Source organism: Neofelis nebulosa, chromosome 4 (genome assembly GCF_028018385.1).
Source record: "Neofelis nebulosa isolate mNeoNeb1 chromosome 4, mNeoNeb1.pri, whole genome shotgun sequence".
Classification (NCBI taxonomy): Eukaryota; Metazoa; Chordata; class Mammalia; order Carnivora; family Felidae; genus Neofelis; species Neofelis nebulosa.
In genome coordinates, this window is record NC_080785.1 from 16901882 (window position 1) to 16926648 (window position 24767).

Consider the following 24767-nt stretch of genomic DNA (forward strand, 5'->3'; position numbering starts at 1 on the left):
GAAGTCTGAGGCTGGAATGAGAGCTCCTCTCTCCTCTGCTTCCTCCCTTCCCAGAGTCACTCTGAACATCAGAGTCACTCAGCACTTTGCTCAGATCATTATCCAGACAACTTGTTCAGTTGGATTCCTTATTTCATTTACATTTTGCAGCTGGTGAAACCCCTCGCTCATTCCTGATGGCTTTGTTTTCTCCCTGCCTTTACCTTCAATTAGGTTGAATATACAACTGGCAAGTATGTATGTTAAAAAGGTATGGTGTCAGCAATGATATGTGGTTGACCGTTAACGGTTAACTCTAACGTTCTCTCTGGAAACGTTAGAGTCCATCCATGAACCATTGGTCTGGGAGAAAGCTTTGGAAAACTAAATGAAAAGCCATTTCGGAGATAGTATGGCAGCTCAGGTCGTTTTGGGTCACTTGTATATAGTTAAGAACTATAATAAAACTAAAAGTGCTTAATATCTACAGGCAAAGGCCTCCCATTCTCATGCCTGGCCGTGCTGTATTTAATAACCTTACCAGATGTGAAATTGTCTCCAGGTGCTAGTTTCAAATAGTTCTTGCCCTTGAGCTGAGAAAGAATTTGTATTTGCTCAGCCACTGTATTGTTAAGAATTCATTTGCGCTTTCTTCACATACAAAAACAAATATGAATAGTTGTTTTCTTTTTGTACTTAGAGTTTATATGGCAGATGATGTGACGGCATCGATTTAGCTGTGAGGGTGTTCAAGAAACAACCTCAACTCAAAAATAATGACTTCCCACCAGGGGGCAGTGGTGTGTCCATGTAAGCAGCCTCAGGCCTCTGGAAATATCTATGTGAAATGGCAATCGCCTGCTTTTCAGTTCCAAAAAGGATACTTGTAAAACTTAACAAAGGTATTTGTTACTACTTAGGATGAATAACTATCAGAACACTATATTTTTTAGAAAATCGATCCAGATAGTACATTTTCAAAGGAAAACACCTAGTTATCATGTCACACTTGTTCACTAAGGCCTCGAGTGCTCTCCCTTACTGCTCTTGCTTACCCTCTGCAATTAGATTTCTTGTGCCTGTTTTACTAGAAACCCTTGTTTTCAAATCTGACCTTTCCTGCTGGATTTCCAAAGTAGAGTTTCCAGTGTGAGGGTTGTCTGGACAATAAGACCTTTCTACAAGTTTTCTCCAACCTTCTGAGTCCTCCAGGTATTTTGTGTTTCAGCCATGGTTGTGCCAAGTTCACTTCTGCAGCCAAGGCAGAGAGATATTTATTTCCTCCCCCACTCCCTCCGTCCCTCCCTTCTTCTCTCTCTCCCCCTCCCTCCCCCTCTTTCTTTCTTTCTTTCTTTCTTTCTTTCTTTCTTTCTTTCTTTCTTTCTTTCTTTCTCCTTTTCTCATTGTTTACTAGGATTATCTGTTTCTTCTGTTCCATTTGCCTGTCTTCTTTCAGAAGAAAGAAAACTGGTTTTCAGAAGAAAGAAAACTGGTTAAAAATATGTAGAGAATTTGTTTAGAAATCTCTGTGTGGGAGATTAACTAAATATTGGAGTTAACTAAATATTGGAGAAGGAGGCATTGTGGTTCCCTAAACAACTGGCTCCCTTTTCCACTTGAGCAATGGTGTTCCTCACCGGTTTGCCTTTCTCTGGGAGATCACATCTATACCCCAGATGTCATCTACGACTTATACGTGAATAGATCTCACATCCATGTCTTCTATCCAGGCATTCCTTTAGAAGCTAAGACTCGCACCCAGATATCTTAGCCGACATCTTTAGCTGGATATCCGCTAGCAACCTCAGGCTGCAGGCTAAAAATGTACTTGTAATTTTCTTTCTCTGCTCATCGGCCAATGAGCCCCTGGAGTCGTCACAATCACCTGCACTGTTACACACCCCATGTGGCCTTAGAGGTCTACCTTCTATTTATTTCCCATGTCTTTAACCACCTACCTCCTCTGCTAGTATAATAGGGCTTTTGTTCAAAGGCTGTAGAAGCTACCTCTTCACAGCATCACTAAACTATGCTCATAATTCCTTGTCTCCAGTGTCCCTGCCCTTCACACAATACTTTTTCCAAAAGACTGATTGGAAGGATCTTTCTAGAAATGTTAAGCTTATATTCCTTAACTTTGCATGCCCTTGTGACCATTGTCTTCATCGTTCTCTTCCTGTGCTCCAGAGATCATTGCCCTTCTGGAGCAGTGGCCTGCCTCATGCATCATCATACTTTTGCAGTTCTGATGCCTTTCTTGCAGTATCTTCCTTTCTGCCTTGTTGTCTGTTGACTCTTGTTCAAGTTCAGGACTCCACTGAAGTATAACTTTCCCTAAGAATTCTTTTCTATCTACTTCTAGCCATTAGATACTCCTGTTCTATGTTACATTTATCACACCATTTACCAATAACAGTGTAGTCCTTGGTTGACTTATCTCTTTACCCTGCTTAGAGTTTTCCTCTTCGGGTCCTCAGGGCCTACCAGTATGTCTGAGACATGTTTATGTGTTAAATAATGGCTGGCACATGGATCAGTTCTGTTAATACTGTATCTGTTAACATTTGTCCAGGATTGTTTCTAAAATAACATAAATCTAAAACCCATGAATCTAAAACTAATCGAGATAATGTCTTGATAACATTTGATGTTAATAAATGGATGATACATACGAATTTTAAGATCTGGTTTGCACGGATGAGGGGCAGATTCCCATGAGAAATGGTTAAAGTAGGCCCTCATGATGCCATTAGATCTTCACTTAGGCAAAAAAAGAAAATTATTCCCCCCCAAAAAATAATCCAAGTTGCTATTACTACATAGAAACTGAAGGGCTAGCCCCATTGTGTTCAGTCAACCCCCCACCCCACTGGTACAGAAACATATCTCATTTTATAAAGTGAGAACTGCAATACGTATCTTTCCCAAAAAAAGTAATAGAGGAGATTTATCTAGGTTCATATTCACGTACTAGTAACATGGTGGCCAGATAAATTTGATTATGCTGTTTGAAAGGCACCTGTGAAAGAGATTAGAAATTTCAAATTTCTCAGGTGTGTAAGGAGATGTTAAGTTGGCTATAATCCTGAGCTCAATGGTAATTAAGACTACACTGTGAAAAGCAATCATGTTATTCAGGGGCAAGATTTCTAGTTGGTGAACTTTGAATTGGGCAGTGCAGTTGATTGGATTCCATCATCCTGGCTGCTCAAAAGTATTGTTGGTTGTAACCAATAGTCCTTTGAGGAAAACAAGGAGTTGATTCATGGGACTTCATACGAGAATTTGCGTACCCAGCAGAAAACAGGGATCAGGGAGCTATGTCTGCTGCAGGTCCTTTGAAGCTCTTCAAATCGTCTAAGAGAGTAGAGAGAATGGCTATGTAAAGGTGACAACACATTTTTTATTTAGTTTCTTCAAATTTACATTTCATCTTTTCCAACAGCAACCAAAGGTTCTCTCTTTTATAAAAGAAGAGAGAAAAGGGGGACGTCTGTGGTTTCACTCTTCTACCAAGAGTAGAGTGAAATTTTGGCATCACCGTGATGAATTTAGGCTTTCTTGGTGTTACCTTCAGGGTCGTTAAAGTTTTTGTCAAGCCACTCTTTGCAAGATGGTTGTACTTTGACACAGGTTTCCTACAGACTTTGGAATCATGAGGACTATGGTAAAGGATTAAATTTACCTTGACTCTCCTCAAAGATGAGTTTACTATGCCAGCCTACCCCCATCTCTAGTGAGTGTGTGTGTGTATGTGTGTGTGTGTGTACTTGTGCACATGCGCGCATCCTCTCGTTGGATGTCTCGAATGACCTAGAGCGAGAGAGGACCACGATGCCTCCTGCCCGCAGCCCCGCCCAGTGTCCACGCTTCGGTTGCATCTGCCCGCGCCCTGCCCTGCGCTCCAGTCTGTGGCTTGCCGTAGAGCCAGCCCTTGCCCTGTGTCCTGTTGGCTTCATTGCTATCACCGGCTTTTTGGATTATGTCCGTGGCTGGCTGGACTTTCCTTTTCTTTTCACTCACTGTTTGGTGACGCGCTCATTTAATTTTTGTTTAAATTTTGTGTGTCTCTCTTTCTCTCTCCTGGCTTGTTCCCTGTCTGTCCACGCTGTTGTGCTGACTGTCTTCGCTGCTCATTCCCTGCTGCCTCTAGTGTCCATCAGGTGCCAGCTGCCGACCTGCGGAGAGTATCTGCTCCCCCTGGCTCCTTCACCACGTGAGTACAAAGCCGGTCTGTTTCTACACCTTGTCGAGCACCCTCATCACCTCCTCAGGGTTAGACGACCTGCCTCCTTTTCCCTCACAGGTCTGCTACTCAGACAAGGACCCGCCAATCCTAATTGTCTTCATTACCCCTTTGTGATTTGAGACGGAGCTGTCTAGTTCTTTGTGTTCTATTTGTCTCAGTCCTCTAAGGGTTCAGGTTTAAATTTTTGATGAGATAAGTTAGGGCCAAAATTGCATGAGGTTGTAGAAAGTTCCATCCTAAGCATGGTTTTTGATGGAAAGTCTGTGAGAGCAACAGATCATTCTGTTATCTATAGCTCAGGCATGATGTTGAAGATGATGTCGAAGGTGTGCCTGCCGACCTTAATTTGTGAATGGACCCCTAAAATTTTGTGTGGAGTTTTGAGTGCATGCAGGCATCTGGGCCTTATTTGGGTTGAGGATCCATGGTTGAAGTAAAAGATCAATGGCCCCAAACTGTCACTGAGTTAGCGAGACACACTTTATCCATAGTTAGTAATTCATACTTAACGTATTCTATGCTTTTATTTTTTTCTGGGGACAAAAATTGTTTTTAGCACTTTGGGACTTCTTTTTTATGTTGTTGCCCTTTCTTTTCATTTATCATACACATACATAGCTTCTGTTAAGGTTCAGGTACTGTTACAGGCACTTTACGTTAACTACTTAACTAATTACCCCCCTCCCCCTTCCCCCCCCCCCCCCCCCCAGCCCTCCGCCACCTGTGGTATTGTAGTGAGGAAGCTGATGCACAAAGAGGTTAACTAACTTGCTTAAGGTCACACAGCTAACAAGTGGTAGACTGGGTTGCAAACTCAGATGGTCTGGCTTCAAAGATCAAACCTCCGACAATTTATAATTTGCCTCCTTTCCTCTATGAGGATCCTATGTATTTCTTAAGCCCTAGTCGAATCATTGGTTCTTCAAAGAATTCTCTGTGGCTTCTTGTTGCATTAGTTACCTTCTCATTGGACCTCACTGTTGATATACTCATTACCGCTCTCAAGGTGTAACAGGCTGGTATTAATTATGTTGGCTCTGTATGTGTGTGCATATGTCGCACACTAGGCTTAGGCTACTTGAGATCATTGACCATATCCTTTTTGAATTTTCGTGTCCCCAGCCCTGATCACAGATCTTAACGCAAAGTATTCTGAAACCAAACAGAGTTGTCAGTTGGCAGAATGAATGAAAGAAAGAATTTATGTCTACGTTGAACTGTACAATATCTAACGTCTAGGGATATGCCAAAGTGATTCCTAAAGTTCAATCATGTAATTTTACCTTCAGTCCTAGTCTTATAGATACACATTTATTTATTCACTTATTACAATACATTTTTTTCAAAAGCATTACTTTATACTTGCTCTCTGTCCACTGTTTTGTGCTTGGAATCTAATGGTGGGCACAGTAGAACATTGCCTTCATGGAAGATAAAATTGAGTGGTCAGAGAAAGAGGAAAATAACTTCTAATTTTCAATTTGGAGCTTATTCTGGGTTATAGCCTACATTCTACAAAAGGCTTCTTCAGTAAACTGGAGTCTAAGGAATGGGGTTCGGTGGTTATTTTCAGTGGCTCTGTTGATAGTGTTCAAAGAATCAAGAATGTCGACAATAGAGGTGTGTGTAGAATTAGTCACATTTCTATTACAGTTTAAGTTTGGGTCGTGTTTTAAGTTTTAGTTATATAATTTAAATGGGGCTCTTTTTTTCTTATTGTAGGTACATACACTACTACAGTAAGGTAAACTGTCCTGTTTTGGTTGGGTGTATCAGGCAGAGTGCCTGTGTGTGGCCACTTTAAAACTTGAACATGGCTCTAAAATATTTTATATCTATATATGATATATCAAATATTATGTATTATAGATGTTAGATTTATGTGTCTCTGAAATATTTCTGTAATAAAAATTTATTAAAATAGAACATTTTAAAGGACATGTAAAAAAACACTGTCAAGGAGCTTGGGAGAAAAAACCAAGAACAACAATAAGTATTGTGTCTTTATATATTATGGCAGTGGTTAACAGTTTTGACCCATTCTTATGTATTTTCAGCAGTGTTTAATAATCACATTAATGTTGCTTTAGTCCTCATGAAAGTCAGGGCCCCAGTATCTTGAACTCTCAGCTTGTCTTTTTTTTTTTTTTTTTTTTTGACTCTTGGTCAGCCATTTATTGCAGAGAAAAACTCTTCTGTAGATGATCCCTTCTGGGGAGAAGCCTCTCTTTCTACTGTTCCTGTAGGAAGTGTTGGTTTCCTAAAGCAACTTGCATGATCTTTCTTTCTCTCTAGCTTTCTAATAACTTTGTTTTTCTTTTTCTTTTTCTTTTTCTTTTTCTTTTTCTTTTTCTTTTTCTTTTCTTTTCTCTTTTCTTCTCTTTTCTTTGGTTGGAAGAAAGTTATGGTGGTGACAGTGTAATGCATGGATTATTAAGAATTACGACATACTGGGGCGCCTGGGTGACTCAGTTGGGCGTCTGACTTCGGCTCAGGTCATGATCTCATGGTCTGTGGGTTCGGGCCCGTGTTGGGCTCTATACTGACAGCTCTGAGCCTGGAGCCTGCTTCCAATTCTGTGTCTCCCTCTCTCTCTGCCCCTCCTCTGCTTGTGCTCTATCTCTCTCTTTCAAAAACAAACATTAAAAAAATTTTAAAAACCAAAGCAAATAGAATACTTCACTGCACATATTGTGCATGTAGCTTAATGAATTATTAGGGCAATACCTCAATTGAAAAAATTCTTTGTAATTGACTTCATAGTAAAGTCCTCACTGAAGGGCACATATGCACACTGAAATCATGAATATTCATGCTAAATGTTCCAACTACTAGCTTCTGTTCAGTTAATGCCAAAAATAACACAAAGGTGTGTAATTGTAAAATGTCTTTCTAAAGCTTTAATCCTTTAGTGACTTCTTAGTAAATTCCATTTTATACTTGTTCTTCTCCACCAAAATGAAATAATGTAAACCATTTATGCCTAATTTAGTCAACTTTTCATCTTTCAAAAAATATTGAGGGGCGCCTGGGTGGCGCAGTCGGTTAGGCGTCCGACTTCAGCCAGGTCACGATCTCGCGGTCCGTGAGTTCGAGCCCCGCGTCAGGCTCTGGGCTGATGGCTCAGAGCCTGGAGCCTGTTTCCGATTCTGTGTCTCCCTCTCTCTCTGCCCCTCCCCCGTTCATGCTCTGTCTCTCTCTGTCCCAAAAATAAAAAATAAAAAATGTTAAAAAAAAAAAAAATATTGAGTGCTTTCTTTCAATACCAGGAGTTCTCTTTATACTGGAGATACAGAGATTATAAAGCTAGGGTTTCTGTCCTAGAGAAATGGACATGCCAGGGATAGACCTAGTTTGTTGCTTACAGTACAATTACAATGCCATGTGACAAGTATTCAAGTACAGATTCTGGTTGTATTTCCATGTGAATACCTGAGTATTGATTACATTTGTTTTTATTTTTTAGTACTTAAAATCAATGTACACTGAAATAGACTTTTTTGGTATACAGTTGCGAGTTTTAAGACAGATATAGATTCATATAGCCAACACCCTAATCAGGATACAGAACCATTCTACCACCCAAGAAATCTGTCTAATCCTCGCATCTCCCATCTCAACCTCTGGCAACCACTAATCACTATAGTTTTGTATTTTTGAGATTACCACATAAATGGGATCGTACAGTATGTAACCCTTTGCAATTGGCTTATTTCGACATAACATCTTTGAGATTTATCAACATTTTTGCATATATTAATCTTGTGTTCCTTTGTATTGCTGAGCAGTATTCTGTTGTATGGATGTTTCCATTTATTTACCCATCTACTTGTTGAAGGACATCTGGGTCATTTTCAGTTTTAGGCAATTGTGAATAAAGCTGCTCTAATCATTGATGAACAAGTTTTGTGTAAATATAAATTTTCATTTCTCTAGGTTAAACACCTAGGAAGGGAATTCCTGGGTCATATGGTAAGTGTATGTTTAACTTCATAAGAAACTGGCAAATTATTTTCTAGAGTACAGATCTTGCATTTCTACCAGCAGTGTATGAGAGAGAGAGTTCCAGTTTGTCTCCATCCCTGCCAGCATTTGGTATGGCCAGCACTTTAAAATTTTAATCATTTAGTCACGAGTGTCTTTTCATTATTTGCCATCTATCTTATACTCTTTGATGACACATCTGCTCAAGTCCTTTGCCTGTTTTTAAATTGGGCCCAGTTGTTTTTTTTCCTTTGACTTTTGAGATTTTGCCACATATTCTGGATCCAAGTCCTTTGTTACAGATGTACTTTGCAAATGTTTTCTCTTGGCACATGTCTTGTCTTTTCATTCTCTTTACAGAGTCCAAATTCTCAAAGATTTCTTCATATGTCTGTATTTTTGGTATTATGTTCAAGAACTCTTGGTTCAATCCTAGGTCATAAACATTTTCTCCTTTGCTTTCTTCTAGAAGTTTTGTAGTTTTATGTTTTGCATTCACTTCTATGATTTGAGTTAATTTTTGTATAAGATGTGAGGTTTAGGTTAGTGTTTTATTTTGTTTTTACATATAAACATTCAGTGGGTCTAGCATCATCTGTTGAAAAGACTATTTTTTTTTTCATTGAATTTCCTTTACATCTTTATCAAAAATCAATTGGATGTATATATGGGGGGGTATGGATATATATGGATGGATAGATATCAATTTCTGTACTCTCTGTTCTGTTCCATTGATGTATATATTTGTGCCTTTGTCAATGCCATGTTCTTTTGATTATTGTATCTTTATGTTAAATCTTAAAATCAAGTTGTGCTATTTTTTCACTTTATTTTTTATTTTAAAAGTTGTCTTGGCTATTCAAGTTTCTTTACCTTTCCATATAAATTTTAGAATAAACTTACCTATTGTGTTGAATCTATAGATCAATTTGGGGATATATACATCTTTACCAGGATGAGACTTCCAATCCATGAATACTGTATGTCTCTCCATTTATTTATTTTGTGCATCATTGTTTTATAGTTTTCAACATACAGATCTTGTATATATTTTGTTGCATATGTGCCTGTGTTAGATACGTGTTAGTTTTCAGTTACGATTGCTAGTATGTAAAACTACATTGGATTTTCATGTATTGTCCTTGTATCCTGTGGCCTTACTAAAATCACTTTTTATTACAAGGAATTAGATTGCACCCTTGGGTTTTTCTGCATAGTCATTCTTGTCATCTGTGAATAGGAGTGGTTTTGTCCCAATCCATATGCCATTTATTTATTTATTTACAATAAATATAATAATATAATAAATGAATAAAAATATAATAATAAATAAATAGCACTAGCTATTATTGCTAGTATGATACTGAATATGAATAGATAGAGTCAATATCCTTGCTTTGCTTCTTATATGAGGGGAAATCATTCCTTTTTTTCACCATAAAGTATGATTCTTTGTTGTAGATTTGTTAAAGTATATTTATTAGGACATCTGGGAAAGATTAGAGAGAAATGGAATTATTTATCCTCTACATGTATGTTAGAATTTTCCAAGAAACCATCTAGTCCTCATGATTTCTTTTTACCCTTTTTAATTGTAAGTTCAATTACTCTAGGACTTATAAAAGTATTTGGGTTATCTATTTCATTGTAGTTGAATTTTAGGGGATTTTTTTGTTTGTTTTGTTCATTTTTTTTTAGTTTATTGAAGTTTTTCAGGAGTTACCCATTTCATTCCAGGTGTTAAGAAATATAGAATTATTGGTAGTATTTATGCTTTTAATGTCTTTGGGATCTGCATTGATAGTTCCCTTTTATTCGTGGAATTAGTAATTTGTATTTTTTCTCCTTGACTTTCTTAGTAAAGGATCCATTTTTTAAAAAATATGAAATTTATTGTCAAATTGGTTTCCATACAACACCCAGTGCTCATCCCAATAGGTGCCCTCCTCAATGCCCATCACCCACTTTCCCCTCCCTCCCACCTCCCCAACAACCCTCAGTTTATTCTCAGTTTTTAAGAGTCTCTTATAGTTTGGCTCCCTCCGTCTCTAACTTTTTTTTCCCTTCCCCTCCCCCATGGTCTTCTGTTAAGTTTCTCAGGATCCACCTAAGAGTGAAAACATATGGTATCTGTTTTTGTCTGTATGACTTATTTCACTTAGCATAACACTCTCCAGTTCCATCCATGTTGCTACAAAAGGCCATATTTTATTCTTTCTCATTGCCAAGTAGTATTCCATTTTGTATATAAATGGCAGTTTCTTTATCCATTCATCAGTTGATAGACATTTAGGCTCTTTCCATAATCTGGCTATTGTTGAAAGTGCTGCTATACCATTGGGGTACAAGTGCCCCTATGCATCAGCACTCCTGTATCCCTTCAGTAAATTCCTAGTGGTGCTATTGCTGGGTCATAGGTAGATCTATTTTTAATTTTTTGGGGAACCTCCACACTCTTTTCCAGCATGGCTGCACCAGTTTGCATTCCCACCAACAGTGCAAGAGGTTTCCCATTTCTCCACATCCTCTCCAGCATCTATAGCCTCCTGATGTGTTCATTTTAGCCACTTAGACTGGCGTGAGGTGATATCTGAGTGTGGTTTTGATTTGTATTTCCCTGATGAGGAGTGACGTTGAGCATCTTTTCATGTGCCTGTTGGCCATCAGGATATCTTCTTTAGAAGTGTTTATTCATGTCTTCTGCCTGTTTCTTCACTGGATTGTTTTTTGGGTGTGGAATTTGGTGAGTTCTTTATGGATTTTGGATACTAGCCCTTTGTCCAATATGTCATTTGCATATATCTTTTCCCATTCCATTGGTTGCCTTTTAGTTTTGTTGATTGTTTCCTTGGCAGTGCAGAAGCTTTTTATCTTCATGAGGTCCCAATAGTTCATTTTGCTTTTAATTCCCTCACCTTTGGAGGTGTGTCCAGTAAGAAATTGCTGCGGCTGAGGTCAGAGAGGTTTTTCCTTGCTTTCTCCTCTAGGGTTTTGATGATTTCCTGTCTCACATTCAGGTCCTTCATCCGTTTTGAGTTTATTTTTGTGAATGGTGTAAGAAAGTGGTCTAGTTTCATTCTTCTGCATGTTGCTGTCCAGTTCTCCCAGCACCATTAGTTAAACAGACCGTCTTTTTTCCACTGGATACTCTTTCCTACTTTGTGAAAGATTAGTTGGCCGTAATTTTGTGGGTCCACTTCTGAAGTCCCTATTCTATTCCATTGGTCTATGTGTCTGTTTTTGTGCCAATACCATGCTGTCCTGATGATTACAGCTTTTGGGGCACCTGGGTGGCTCAGTCGGTTGAGCATCCGACTTTGGTGCAGGTCATGATCTCATATCTTGTGAGTTTGAGCCCCATACCAGGCTTACTGCTGTCAGCGCAGAGCTAGCTTCCGACCCTACGTCTCTCTTTCTGGCCCTCCCCGACTCGTGCGTGTGCTCTTTCTCTCAAAGATAAAACATTTTAAAAAATCAGCTTTTGTTTTTGTTGATTTTTCACCCTTGTTTTTCTATTTGCATTTTCATTGATTTATGTCCCTATATTATTTTCTTTTTCTGTTTACTTTGGGTCCATTTTGCTCTCTTCTCCCCCCCTCCCCCCCAATTCTTTAAAGAAGAAGCTTAATTATTTAAGTAATCAATTGACCCAGTTGAGTTCAGGCTACAAGGTCTGACTTACCTTCTGAGAGTTGTGGCTACAATGTTAATTCTGTTTTCGAAGCCGTTGCAGTGCTGTTTATATCTGTCTGGGGTGTATGTACCACCAAGTTGCCACTATGGGACCTTGGTTATAGGATCTGTTCTGTAGTTTAATTCCTAAAGTCTTTGGTATAGATGCTGACGGCCAGATTCACCCATTGGCAGCCTAGAGATGAACCTGAGAGTTCATGATCATCTTTATGGAGCTGTTTTCCTGAGCCCTCCTTCTCCTTTGTCATCCTGGTACTTTCCTCTTCTCTGGAGCTCCTCATTTTGGTCTTTCAGCCAGAAAGCTAAAGTTTTAGCTACCTTGCTCTATTGCATACCTCCTGCAACTGTGTTAACGTGCAGGACCAAGCAATGATATGGCAGAAAGAGAGGGAATACAAGCAATTGGTTTATCCCATGCTCTTGGGATCATGCTCCTTTTATCAGAGAGGACAGCTCTCTTCCATTACAATTTTAAGCACCTGAAGGCTTTTGTCAATGCCACTGCCCAGTGTGAATGCTGGTGTGTAGGAAAATGGTGAAGGGTAAATGTCCCTGAGTTTCTCTGTGCATTCAGAGTCCCTTCTCCTTAAGCCGGAACTCAAGGGCTCTCCTGGGGCTTGCTCTACCTCAATTTGGTGTTCATGTCAAGCTTTCTGCTGCCTGGGAGTCCACACCAGGGTTTATTGCAGGGAAAAAGAAGGAAGAGCTTACCACCATTTGATAGTATTTTAAGTTCAGGTTTTAGTCTGCTGCTATCATTTACTTTTCAGATCCTCAAATAGCTGCTTTATGAATTCTGGCCAGATTTTATAGCTGTATTCATTGGAGTGGGAGGGGGCGGGGGTTGGAGAAAGAATCGTGTGTGCATATTCACTTCACCCAGAACCAGATGTTCTCTACTGCAGAGAGCTGTGATACTGTATCCCTTTTTCTCCCACTGCAGTTTAGTACCATAGCTAAACTCAGCAAAACAAATCTGCAGAGAAATCACTGTATTTTGAACTACAATCAACATATTTTAAGTGTCATATGCCATCTTGCACAACAGTTACAATTTAAACATAAACAAGATACTTCCCACTGCTAAGTCGTGTGGCTTTGCTGGTTACCTTTGGGAAGGCAGAGTTGGACACAGACCCATGGAAAAAGCATGAATTGTCATGTTTGACTACAAGCTGAATATGATTCAGCATTCTAAGATTGGTTTCGGTAAATGAAGTCTTCATGGTAAAGGATGAAAGTAAATTGATTTTTATTCCAAGGAGAGAGGGAGTTTTACTAAGAGAAAGAGAAATATTTTTGATATGCCTTTTTTTTATGGTTCTCTTTTGGGTTGAGTTTAAGAATTTTATTATAGGATAGAGCCAAGAATCTTCAACCTTCATGACTGATGAGAACACAAACTGGTCATAGGTGGTTTAACATTTGCATGCTGGCCAGCAAAGCAAACTAGATGATTTTTTGAAGTGCTTTTCTAAAAATGCTGCAATTCTATTCTTCCAACTGGTCACATCAGAAAAATTTTTAACACTTTTATGAATTTGTCTAATGCACTATCTAATGTGTTTGTTTATTTTGTTTGTTTAATATTGGACCTTTAATTAGAAAATAAGATGTGACCTGTTTTTATTTAGACCCTTTCTCTTTTCCTTGGTTCCTTGTATAAACTTCACTCTGCTACATACTAGACTCTACCAGGGAGTAGCAAAAACATTGCCAAAGTAGAAATTTACATGTACGCCTCTGTAAATTGTGAGGGTTACCTCTAAGGTGCCAAGAAGATCCATCATACATACTTTGCCTAAGAATGAATTCAGTTGATGGTGGCTGACACACAGATCTTCTTGAGAAGCTCAGGATGAAAAGTAGTCCTGGACCATTGCAGCCTCCCGAATGATGCTTCATGTCTGGGGCAGAAATCTGTCCCGATTCTGATTGCATAGAATGTAATTTTTAGGTCGTGGTTTCTGGACCCCAAACCAATTGTGAGGATTGCAAAAGGGCCTAAGCACTCAAGAAATTATGAATATATTTGTTGTCGATGCTTTTGTTGTTCTGTATCCTGGGGTGATTATCTCTGAGTGACACGATTATAGATAATATTTTATTGACTTCCTGTATTTTTGGATTGATTTTGATGAACATGCATTACTTCTAAAAGGGAGAAAAATTGGGGCGCCAGGTGGTTCAGTCCGTTAAGCATCCAGCTTCGGCTCAGGTCACGATTTCATGGTTCATGAGTTTGAACCCCTAGTCGGGCTCTGCACTGACAGCTCAGAACCTGGAGCCTGCTTCGGATTCTGTGTCTCCCTCTCTCTCTGCCCCTCCCATGCTAATGCTCTGTTTCTCTCTCTGTCTCTCAAGGATAAATAAACATTTAAAAGTTTTTTTAAAAAAATTAAAGGGAGAAAACTTAAAAGTTTATTTTATTTTATTTATTTTAATTAATTAATTAATTAATTAATTTGTTTTGTGTGAGAGAGAGAGAGAGAGAGAGGAGAGAGAGAGGGAGAGAGAGAGAAAGTGTGGGTGTACCTGAGCAGGAGAGGGGCAGAGAGAAAGGGAGAGAATCGTAAGCAACTTCCACACCCAGTGGGTGTTCAGTCTCATTACCGTGAGATAATGACCTGAGTAAAATCAAGAGTCAGATGCTTAACCTACTGAGCCACCCAGGCATCCGAAAGTTCATATTTTAAAAAGGGTACAAGAGAATTGCTACATGCACAGAACAGGAAAAAATGCCATTTACCGAATCTCAGAGTCAGAAAGGGAAGCAACAGAGTTAGCTTGAGGCTTTCTGGAATGCAAAGCTGTTTGCTCTCTGAACCACTGAGCAGAGGAAACTGCTAACATCGTCCTTCTCTCTTGCTCCCACTCACATTTTCTGGGTTATCTTCTGAGTGATTTAACTTTCCAGTACCCATTTTCTTGACCTTCAGTAATGTCAAAATGTCATGTTTTCCTTTCTTTTTATGATACCCTCTCCGTTGGTTGCATAAAACAGATAAACCAATTTGAGAATTCCCAAGAAAGGTAGGGAAGTGTTGCTTGAGCTTCCCCTCCTGTCGCTTGTCAGACTTGAGCCCAGGCTGCAGCACCGGTGGTGGTGGCTTTCTTCCTTGCACTCTGCAACTTTCCCCCAAGAGTTGCCCCTCTCCACTTGAGGTTTTATTCCCACTCACATGGCCAGAGTGGCCTAGTGCCTTAAAGGAAAGGGGCAGCAGGAACAGACACAGGTCTCTAACTGGAGCGTCTTCCTCCTTATTTTGTAGCACCCCCATGGTAACATTCTCCTCTTTTGGGTGTCAGGGGGAGCTCTCTTTTTGTGGTATGACATTGACCAAGTGTTAACCTCTTTGCATTCTGCTTTTTCAAATATTAAAAAAAGAAATGCAGTTGTTCCCCTGGATTTCTATCAGCTCTGAAGTTATGTTATGCTAAAATTCAGGGCATGACCCTAGATTCTATGAAAATCTGCCCCAAAGGGATCTGAGACTTGAAGTAGGCAAAACTCTTCATGGGACATTCATCCTTTATCCTAAGGCTGATCAAGAGGCCAGGCCCTGTACTGTTTTGGTACCTTTAGTGGAGGTTTTACCTTTCTCTCAGCAAGAACTCAAGTGTGTTTTTTCATTTAGCCAGAAAGATAACATGTGTCTGATATTATGCTAATAAGCACCTTGGCTTGTGATCAATTTTAACATCTCGATAACTGTGATGACAACTGCCATTATTCCCATTCCATGGTTGGCAAGACTGAGAATAAGAAGTTTTCGGAAACTTAACTAAGATTGTATGCTAGAAAGTAATAAAGTTAACACCCAGGGCTTTCTGCTTTGGAGACAGCATTTGAGACTCTACACTCTACTATTGCAATAACCTCTGATCATTTTCTTGTGTGTGTGTGTGTGTGTGTGTGTGTGTGTGTGTGTGTGTGTGTGTTTATTTTCGTAGATATGATTTATATATTTTATTCAATCATGCTGTGCAAACTTCTTCCTTTTTCAAAGAAAACTTGGAAAGGAGTGATGACTTACAATTCAGTTTTGAGTGTTTCAAATGTGTGACTCTTTAGTGTTACAGATTTGCAGTTCAAGTGTTATAAGAAAAACGTCAGAATGACAATCCTGGTTGAAAATAAGTTCTAGTACAGCTAAGGAACCCAGAGAGTCTTTTAGACGTGTTAGTGATGGCGTTTGGTCTGGGAACGTGGCTCCTCAGGAAGGGTCATGCCCACAGCTGTGGGGGGCGGATGGCACCTGTGTTCTTCTCTTAGCAGAGGTAAACACAAACAGCAGCCTCTGGTACAGTTATGTAAGGCATAATACATTTAGGACTCCCTCAACACTTAAAATTATATCTCGTTGCTTTTAAAATTTATTTTCGGAGATGAATTATTCATGTCTGCGTAGGCGTAGAAACAGTCTTACACTTAGGAGTCAGCACTTCTCGTAAAGTAAAAGGTCACTTCAGAACTTAAGGGAATTTTCACTCAGGTGTTGTTGGCTTGAGGTGCAGGGCCTAACGAGGCTTCAGGGGCAAGGGGAGAGTCTGCAGGAAGGTTCGGGTGCGGCGTGTGCCCCAGGCCCATTGGGCAGGACAAAGGAGGAGGAAAATGTATGAATTCCTTCGTTTGTATGTTTAATGGAAATAAACTTTAAGCAATCAAAATTAAAAATGACCTTAGCAGTAACATTAGTTCAAGAAACACAACTCTATATATATTTAGATTATTCTATGCACCTTGACTTTTAGGAGAAGCAGAAATTAAGGTCTGAATATCCTAAATAGGGATGTCAAGCCAGGTTGGAATTTTGGAAAGCGATGCATTAGACGCCTCTTATTCTTCCACTTACGTTACCTTTTATAAGCAGTAGTTGTAGGATCAAAATAAAATCTATTCATTCTCCTAGTGATTCTCTTTAGTAAGCATTCGTGTAGTTTGCTTGGGCTGCCATAATAAAGTACTACAGGCTGAGTGGTTTAAACCGCCGAAATTTACGTCCTCACAGGCTAGAGGCCAGAAGTCTGAAATCAAGGTGTTGGCAGCCTTGGTTTCTCCTGAGGCCTCTCCCCTTGACTTACAGCTGGAGGTTGTCTTCCTGTGTCTTCCACAGTCTTCCCTCTGTGTGTGTCTGTCCCAATCTCTTTTTATACGGACACCAGTCAGATTGGACTAGGGTCCATCCACCTGACCTTGTTTTAACTTAATTCGTCCTTAAAGACCCTCTCTTCACACACAGTCCCATTCTGAGGGGTTGGAGTTAGGACTTCAGAGCATGAATGTGGGGGGGGGGGGAGGGGTGCCCAACCCAGCCCATAAGAGCATCATACTAGATAAATTTGACTACATTTTAGTTTTCTTTTCCTATCACCAGCTGTATAAAGATTGAACTTTGTTTATCTGACTTGTATTGATGGTTTAGTTCTTTAAAATCTTTTTTTATTAAATGGTAGAAGAAGGGCTGCAGAACATTGCTCTTTTATTTATAGCAAATTGTTGGTATTAGCTATATGGGTACAACAAATTTGTTGTTGACCTCTCTGGACCCAAATTCAGTTTCTGTAAAATAAGGTGGTCAAACAATATGACCTTTAAATTTTTGTTCATCTATGAATTTCTAAAACATTATTGGAATAGAAGCGACTATAGAAATACAGACTACAAATGGAAGGAGAGGGGAGTCATTTTGCTAGTCTTTGTGAGGAAAAGATTTACTTACAAATGTAGGAAAAAAACCCTAAATACTTCCGGAAAGTGGTGTGTGTGTATATATATATGTGTGTGTGTATATATACATATATATATATATATATATATGTATATATACGTATATATACATATATATATACATATGTGTATATATATATACACATATATATACATATGTATATATACGTGTATATATATTTACTGTAGATATACATACGTGTATATCTATCTATATAGATAGATAGATAGTAGATAAACTACAGTCTGCAGAGTTTTTAATAGATTTACTGCTTTCAGAAAGAAAGAGAAACCTTTCACTCCAGTATTACAATAACAGCTGATATATATTCCACCATGGAGTGGGAAGAACATATCAATAACAAAGAAATCTAGACATTTGTTTTGAGCGTGCCAACAGGGTGTTTCTTTTGGATTGTTGTGCTCAGGTAGCAATAAGCTGCAATGCACATTTCATTTGGAGAATTTTAATGTAATTATACCAGTGTGATTGACTTTCCTGGTCTGTCATGACACCCTGAAACACTAACAGGAAATGGAAAGGGAATACATTGTTAAAGGGAGAAAGAAGAATTCCATGTTGCTGCTGCACTCGGTTGATCCCTAGCCCTCATCACATTTTGTGTCAGAAAATGAAATTCTAAAAATGAGTTCAGCATGTTTCAAAGTTGTACCTAAGATATTTGACTAAAATGGGAGTGGTGCTAGAAGAATTATAAATGGAACAAAAAGGCCAAAGTTTTCAGCTTTGTAACAGAGAGAACTGTAATTAGTTTCTTTTTCTTCATCGTTTAGACTCTCCTGCTCTCACGAGAGCTGATTTATGTTCTCTAATTGGGACATAAATCTTTTGGCCCGATGGTATTTTGTTGCTCAGGCAAAGTAAAACAATTAACATGTTTTCCTGATGAGAGGCTCTTGGCTTATGAAATGTTAAAATACTGCCTTTGGTAGAGGCTTGATCTGTAATATGGTAAGTGAAAGAGAGAAGAGAGTGGACAGTGGGCCCAGGCAAAAGCACCCCAAATTATTTTCATATTCTGTCATGAAGTTCTTAGCAGAAACCATTCTTTTACTTCTGTCATTTTTTTTTCTTTTTAGCTTTATTTTAACTAATTGTTTTGTGTTTGTTCTTCATCATCCAAACACTGTTACTAGTCTCGGACTAAAAGTTTATCTTATGGGACTTCTTCTTCTCAAGTTTACTATCAAATTTTACAAAGTTATTTTTGTAAAATTATTAGCAGTTGCAGTGATAGAACTATATGAGTCCTATTTGGGCAAGGTGTCTTTGTTCTGTCCATTTTGACACCAATAAGATGAATGATTTAAAAATTAAAAAAAAAAAATTCCTCTGTTCATTGGATTAGGGTTTAGAGAATGGTGATGACAGTTTCTGCCTAATTGGCTCAATTTACTGAGTTGGAAAGGGGAGTTGGATTTAGGGGACTTTGATTTGTTCTTGAATCTCTGACAAGGAAACAGGAGGTGACAGGAGCACATCTGTGAGCAGGGGACTCAGCTTTCCCCCAGCTGTAAGTGGATGACTAGGACAGACGTGGTGTCCTTTCCCTCTCCAGAGGGACGTGGAGCACTACTGAAATATTCCAGACCTTGGCGAGCCATCGTGAACCAAAAGGGAAAAAGGAGTTGAAACGTAACATGGTAAACTAACAATGACCAATATGAAACATAGCTTTGTGAATTTTCTTAAATACCCACATTTTAAGAAAGTACATGTGTCCTTTTTAAACTGTTTTATGTAGAGAGCTAAAGCCATTTAAGGAAATGTTTCTTATGTAATGCCATTTATTGTTAGGCCAATACTTAACTTTTTTATTTTCTTTTTTTTTCTTTTTTTTTTTTGGGGGGACAGAGAGAGACAGAGCATGAACGGGGGAGGGGCAGAGAGAGAGGGAGACACAGAATCAGAAACAGGCTCCAGGCTCCGAGCCATCAGCCCAGAGCCCGACGCGGGGCTCGAACTCACAGACCGTGAGATTGTGACCTGGCTGAAGTCGGACGCTTAACCGACTGCGCCACCCAGGCACCCCAACTTTTTTATTTTCTTGATCTAAACCCAACACAGACTCTCTTTCTTACTGAGCCTGTTCCCTGGGGATGCAGAGTTACCTCCACATAATTTGCACACAAGCTTTTCAGTAGGAACACAGCTGGTAATTCATGCGTTCAGTCTTTTCTCAAATAAAGTGGGGTTACATTTCTCCATTTTAATAAGATGGCCATGTTTATTTTCACACCATTATTGCCTTATGCATTTTTGGATTCTGCTTTGTTGGTTCTTTTTCTTTTTTTTTAATTTTTAAAAAATGTTTATTTATTTTTGACAGAGAGAGAGACAGACAGACAGACAGACAGAGCATGAGTGGGAGAGGGGCAGAGAGAGAGGGAGACGCAGAATCCAAAGCAGGCTCCAGGTTCTGAGCTGTCAGCACAAAGCCCGACGTGGGGCTCGAACTCACAGACCGTGAGATCATGACCTGAGCCAAAGTTGGATGCTCAACGGACTAAGCCACCCAGGCGCCCCGGTTATTTTTTCTTAAAAAATTACCAATTTTAATTTTTTCCTGTAGGTTCATAAGTGTTTAAAAATTTTAAAATATACATGTAATCTAGTTTTTTTTAAATAAAAATACTGTTTTCATGGTACCCTCACTCAAATACCACCACTTGATTCATCAAAGTGCGTAGGGTTACTAGAAGATGAGTAAATATATTAGTAGTTGAAGCCTAATTTAGTCCTTCATGATGTATGTGAAGGGCCACACATTTCTTTTGTGAAATGGCACTTTTTTTTAATGTTTATTTTATTTTTGAGAGACAGAAAGAAAGAGAGCCCTGGGGAGAAGCAGAGAGAGAGGGAGACACAGAATCCGAAGCAGACTCCAGGCTCTGAGCTGTCAGCACACAGCCAGACGCGGGGCTCAAACCCATGAACCCTGAGAACATGACCTGAGCCGAAGTCGGATGCTTAACCGACTGAGCCATCTAGGCGCTTCTAAAATAACACTTTTTTAAATTATACACATCCCAGTGCTTGCTCCACACCCCTTTCTAACCAAGAAAGTCAGTTTATCAGTTGCAAATATGAACAGGATATCCTAGCTTGTGATTGCAAACCCAAGGCATTTTAGCAGTTAAATAACAAATAAATGTAAGATTTTTCCTTTTGTTTGATACATAGAAATTGAAACCTGAAGTAAAAAATTCTCTCCCTTTCTGAGCACATGAGATCTGAAGCCATTTAGGTGGCTTGAGAGTAACATTATCCTGTTATATCTCGTTGGTTCAGGCCCAGTGGTTCCTTACTCCATTGGAGATAGTAATTAATGGACTCCTGGACAATCACAGCAGCGAAAGTCTTCTGCAAGCCACTTCAGGCTATGCTACTAAAAGCAGCCCATGTTAGTATTTTATGATAGAATCTTTAGTCCTTTTTAATAGCCAGGAAACCTCCATTAAATGGACTTCTCTCATGGAGTGGAAATGATTCTCGCCCACTGTGATGAAAGACTGGCCTTGAGTTCTTGTTCCCTTTCCAGCTGTTCTTAACTCTTCTTTATTTAGCAATTTGAATATTCAGAATTCTACAAAAATGCATGTTCCCTCTACCTCTAATTTCAGTCCCTCTGTATTTCCTGGGGTATTTGCTTCCTTTACCTTTCCCTGTGATAATTTGTCCCAACTCCTTTAAACATAAAAGAGTATAAATAAGAATATAAGTGGGAACTTCAGGTCTGAAACTCCTATAAAGTTTTCTGAAAGAACGTCCTCTCTAGTTGCCAACTGAGCAAATATTAGGGCAGGAGACTCTCGGGAGATTTAACTCTGTAGGTGGTATCTAATTACAAGTAGAAATTTCTCTCCACTTGTATTAACCAGAGGTAAGCCAGAGAATCAACCGCAGCTGTGAGGGTAGCATGAGCATTGAGATTATTTTTTGTTTGTTGGTTTAGTAATGGGAATAGATTTTTCCCTTGAACCAAATTCTGTTTACTGGTTCCCATCCTAGCCAATGGTGCAATTACATAGCACACACGATTAGGTGGGATAAAGGGACACCTGGGTGACTCAGTCGGTTGAGTGTCCATCTTCGGCTCAGGTCATGATCTCACAGTGTATGCGTTTGTGATATGGAGCCCCACATCAGGCGCTCTGTTGTCAGCACAGAGCCCATTTCAGATCTTCTGTCTTTCTGTCTCTCTACCCCTCCCCGGCTGCCTCTCTCTCTTGCTCTGTCTCTGTCTCAAAAATAAACATTAAAAAAACGAGAGAGGGAGAGAGAGATTAGGTGGAATGAAGAATGTAGTTAGTTGTCATGAAAAATAGTTTTTCTCTTTTCAAAATTAGTAAGTCCATATGGGAAGCAGCTCAACAAAGATAGGTCTAGCTGAGCCTCCTGTGCTCAAAGAGCTCATGATTTAATGGGGGAGCAAAGTCACCAAGTCATGATCGCATTTACATTTCACACCGAGTGCTTTGTCTGCAGCAATGGGTCTAGGAGCAAGATGCTAATAACTTGGTCTGTGGGGATTTTACTGGAGGGTGGAGAGAGGCATACATATTTGAACACCATTCAGAGGAGAAGGAATTGGAGGGCAGATAAAGAAGGAGCAGATGGAAATTTAGTTGGGAAATCAGAAGTATTCTGAACTGAAATCCAGAGAAAAGGAGCAGGGAGTTAACCAGAGTGTGGAATGCTGCTGAAGGGGGATTGGAGTGAGGACTGAGAAGTGGATTTAGTGAGCTGGAATAAAGAGAAAGGAGAAGGGGGAAAGACAGCATGATCTTCTGTAGAGGAAAGTTGGAGGGTCTATGACTTAAAAAAATAAATCTGTGACTCTGGTGCCTACAAGTTGTCATGTATATATGGGGCGGTTCCACCTAAAAGTCTCGGAGTTGGTGACTGAGTCAGTAACAGCTGTGACATTCACTAGCAGAAAAGGAAATGGATGGTTAGGAGAATTTGAAATATAGATCGAGGCAATTGGCCTGTTTGTTTTCCTTTTTTAAATGTTTGTTTATTTTTGAGAGAGAGAGAGCATCAGCAGGGGAGGGGCAGAGAAAAAGGGAGACACAGAGGTGGGGACTTCTTAATATCTGTTAATCGGTTCATTTTGCCTTAATTCGAAGTCATTAATTCAGGATGAAAGTATAATCACCCAAGCTTGTTATTATTATTCTCTTTGCTTTTTATTGTTTTCTGTTTATTTGGGCTTTCCCCATATTTTTTACCTGGATAGTCAAGAGATCTCTCCAGCTCACTTGCAGAAGGAAAAGTTAGTATGGCCACATTTGCAGTAGGGGCAGACTTAGCTCTTTCATTGGTTCTTCTGTCAGCGCAGAGCCCGGTGCGGGGCTCAAACGCACAAACCGCGAGCTCGTGACCCAAGCTGAAGTTGGACTGAACCGCGAGCTCATGACCCGAGCCGAAGTTGGACGCTTAACTGCCTGAGACCCCAGGAGCCCCTCGTTTGCTTTAAAGCAGTAATGAAGCTGACATGTTTGTGGGGCTGCTTTGCAGTGCCACCAAGTGAAACCACTCCCAGTTCTTTGTCTTTGCTTCTCCTCTGCATGCCGGGAACCTGACACCCAGCAGAAGAGACTGTCTAGAATAACCACATGCTAATTTCACTCTGCTGCATGTTCATTTATTATAATTTCAAAAGCATAACAATTTATCTCAATAGAAAGCATGAAAATGTGCACTTCGATGTGCATTTGAAGAGCTCAAGAGAACTTAAAAATTTTTGGTTTCAACCAATGGCGTAAAAGCTCTCTCATATTTGGTCCTTAAAATAACCATTTTTTAATCTGTTAGCCATGAAGTCAGCAAACGGTTTCTTTGATATGTGTCTGTCTCTGGTACTTCACGTGTGCATTCTTTTGCCATGAGTGTCTGTGGCTGATTATCTCAGCGACTTAAAACCCAATTCTGACCCAAATAGTAGAAGAAAAGCCCATAAACTATGGAGACAGAGAGAGAGAGAGATTCCTTAGGTAGAATTTACAAATGCTTAGAGTCGTCTGAACAAGGAATAGGGCACTTCTGTCTTGCACCTTCCATGCCTGATGAGGGTCAAGCAGAGACAGAGTGGCCATTTAAAGATGCAATCATAGCGTAATAACAATCAGAGGGAGTAGCAGATAGTGAATTAGTGAACCTCTAAGTTTTCTTCCAACTCTATAATGCTTGAATCCCATGATCTTGTTGGAGGTGTGGAGGTGTCTCAAATAATTTGTAACTCTGACATATTAACCACCTCACAAAGGGATGCCTTAAGTCAAGAACTTATTCAACTTCTATTGAAAAAGAATTAACAACCTTTACAAGTACTGTCTATTTTGGAAGGGGAAAAGCAAGTACTGTCTCTAGAAAAACATGTTGGACAGTGGCAGCTTGTGATTGCTGCTGATGTGATGTTGGTTTATCCTTGGTCCCAAATTCAAAAACTCCTTTGCAATTTTTTTTCACATTTCTGAGGCATTGTTCTCTACTCCAGGCAGAAGACAACTGAATTATTAGAGTTCTCTTTGAACCCAGCAGGTGTCCAAAATCCATTTTAAATCTCTGTTCAGAAGCCTTGATTCAATTTGATTTTACTTCTCCCTGCAAAGAGGCCCACTTGAATGTGTTTTTGGATAGGCTGTTGTCAGTGGCAGCTTGAGAATGTCCCAGGGTAAATTGCAGCAATTTCTAGGAAGCCACTGAAGGAAACTATTGAGTATAATTATTTCTAAAGAAGGCCCAGTTGTTATCTGATGAGAGAATGGGTGTGGTAGATGTTTCTCATTCACTGTTATTTAATTGAAGAACAGGCAGTCCTGAAATGTTTTACAGACTTTTTTGGCAGGGACATCTACTATTTGTATGTTCTTTTCTCTCTATTTGTGCTGATCCCCCTAGAGATAAGATGCCAAGGAATGTAATCCAGCATGGATTACCTCCAGATCTCAGAGAGCTGGATGGAAAAAGGACAGAAATGGACAGCCCGATCAGGGTTTGCCTTAGGACTCACAAAGAGAAAAACCGCTATGGGGTGGCTCAGAGATGCTCTCTTGTCACACTGTGCTAAGCTGCAAGGCCATATGTAGTCCCAGGGGAATTCA

At 39.5% G+C, this 24767-nt stretch overlaps 1 protein-coding gene across 12 annotated transcripts in view; it reads left to right on the forward strand.

Annotated features, from left to right (window-relative positions):
- Positions 1 to 24767, forward strand: part of DGKI (diacylglycerol kinase iota) — a 452201-nt gene that overhangs the window by 289838 nt on the left and 137596 nt on the right. For 9 of the 12 annotated variants that reach the window (XM_058724155.1, XM_058724161.1, XM_058724154.1 and 6 more), the window contains one exon: positions 4133 to 4195. The exons of the other annotated variants lie outside the window; for them this stretch is intronic. In XM_058724155.1, coding sequence (XP_058580138.1) covers positions 4133 to 4195 — 63 coding nt within the window. The remainder of the gene's footprint in view (positions 1 to 4132; positions 4196 to 24767) is intronic. 12 annotated transcript variants of the gene reach the window in all.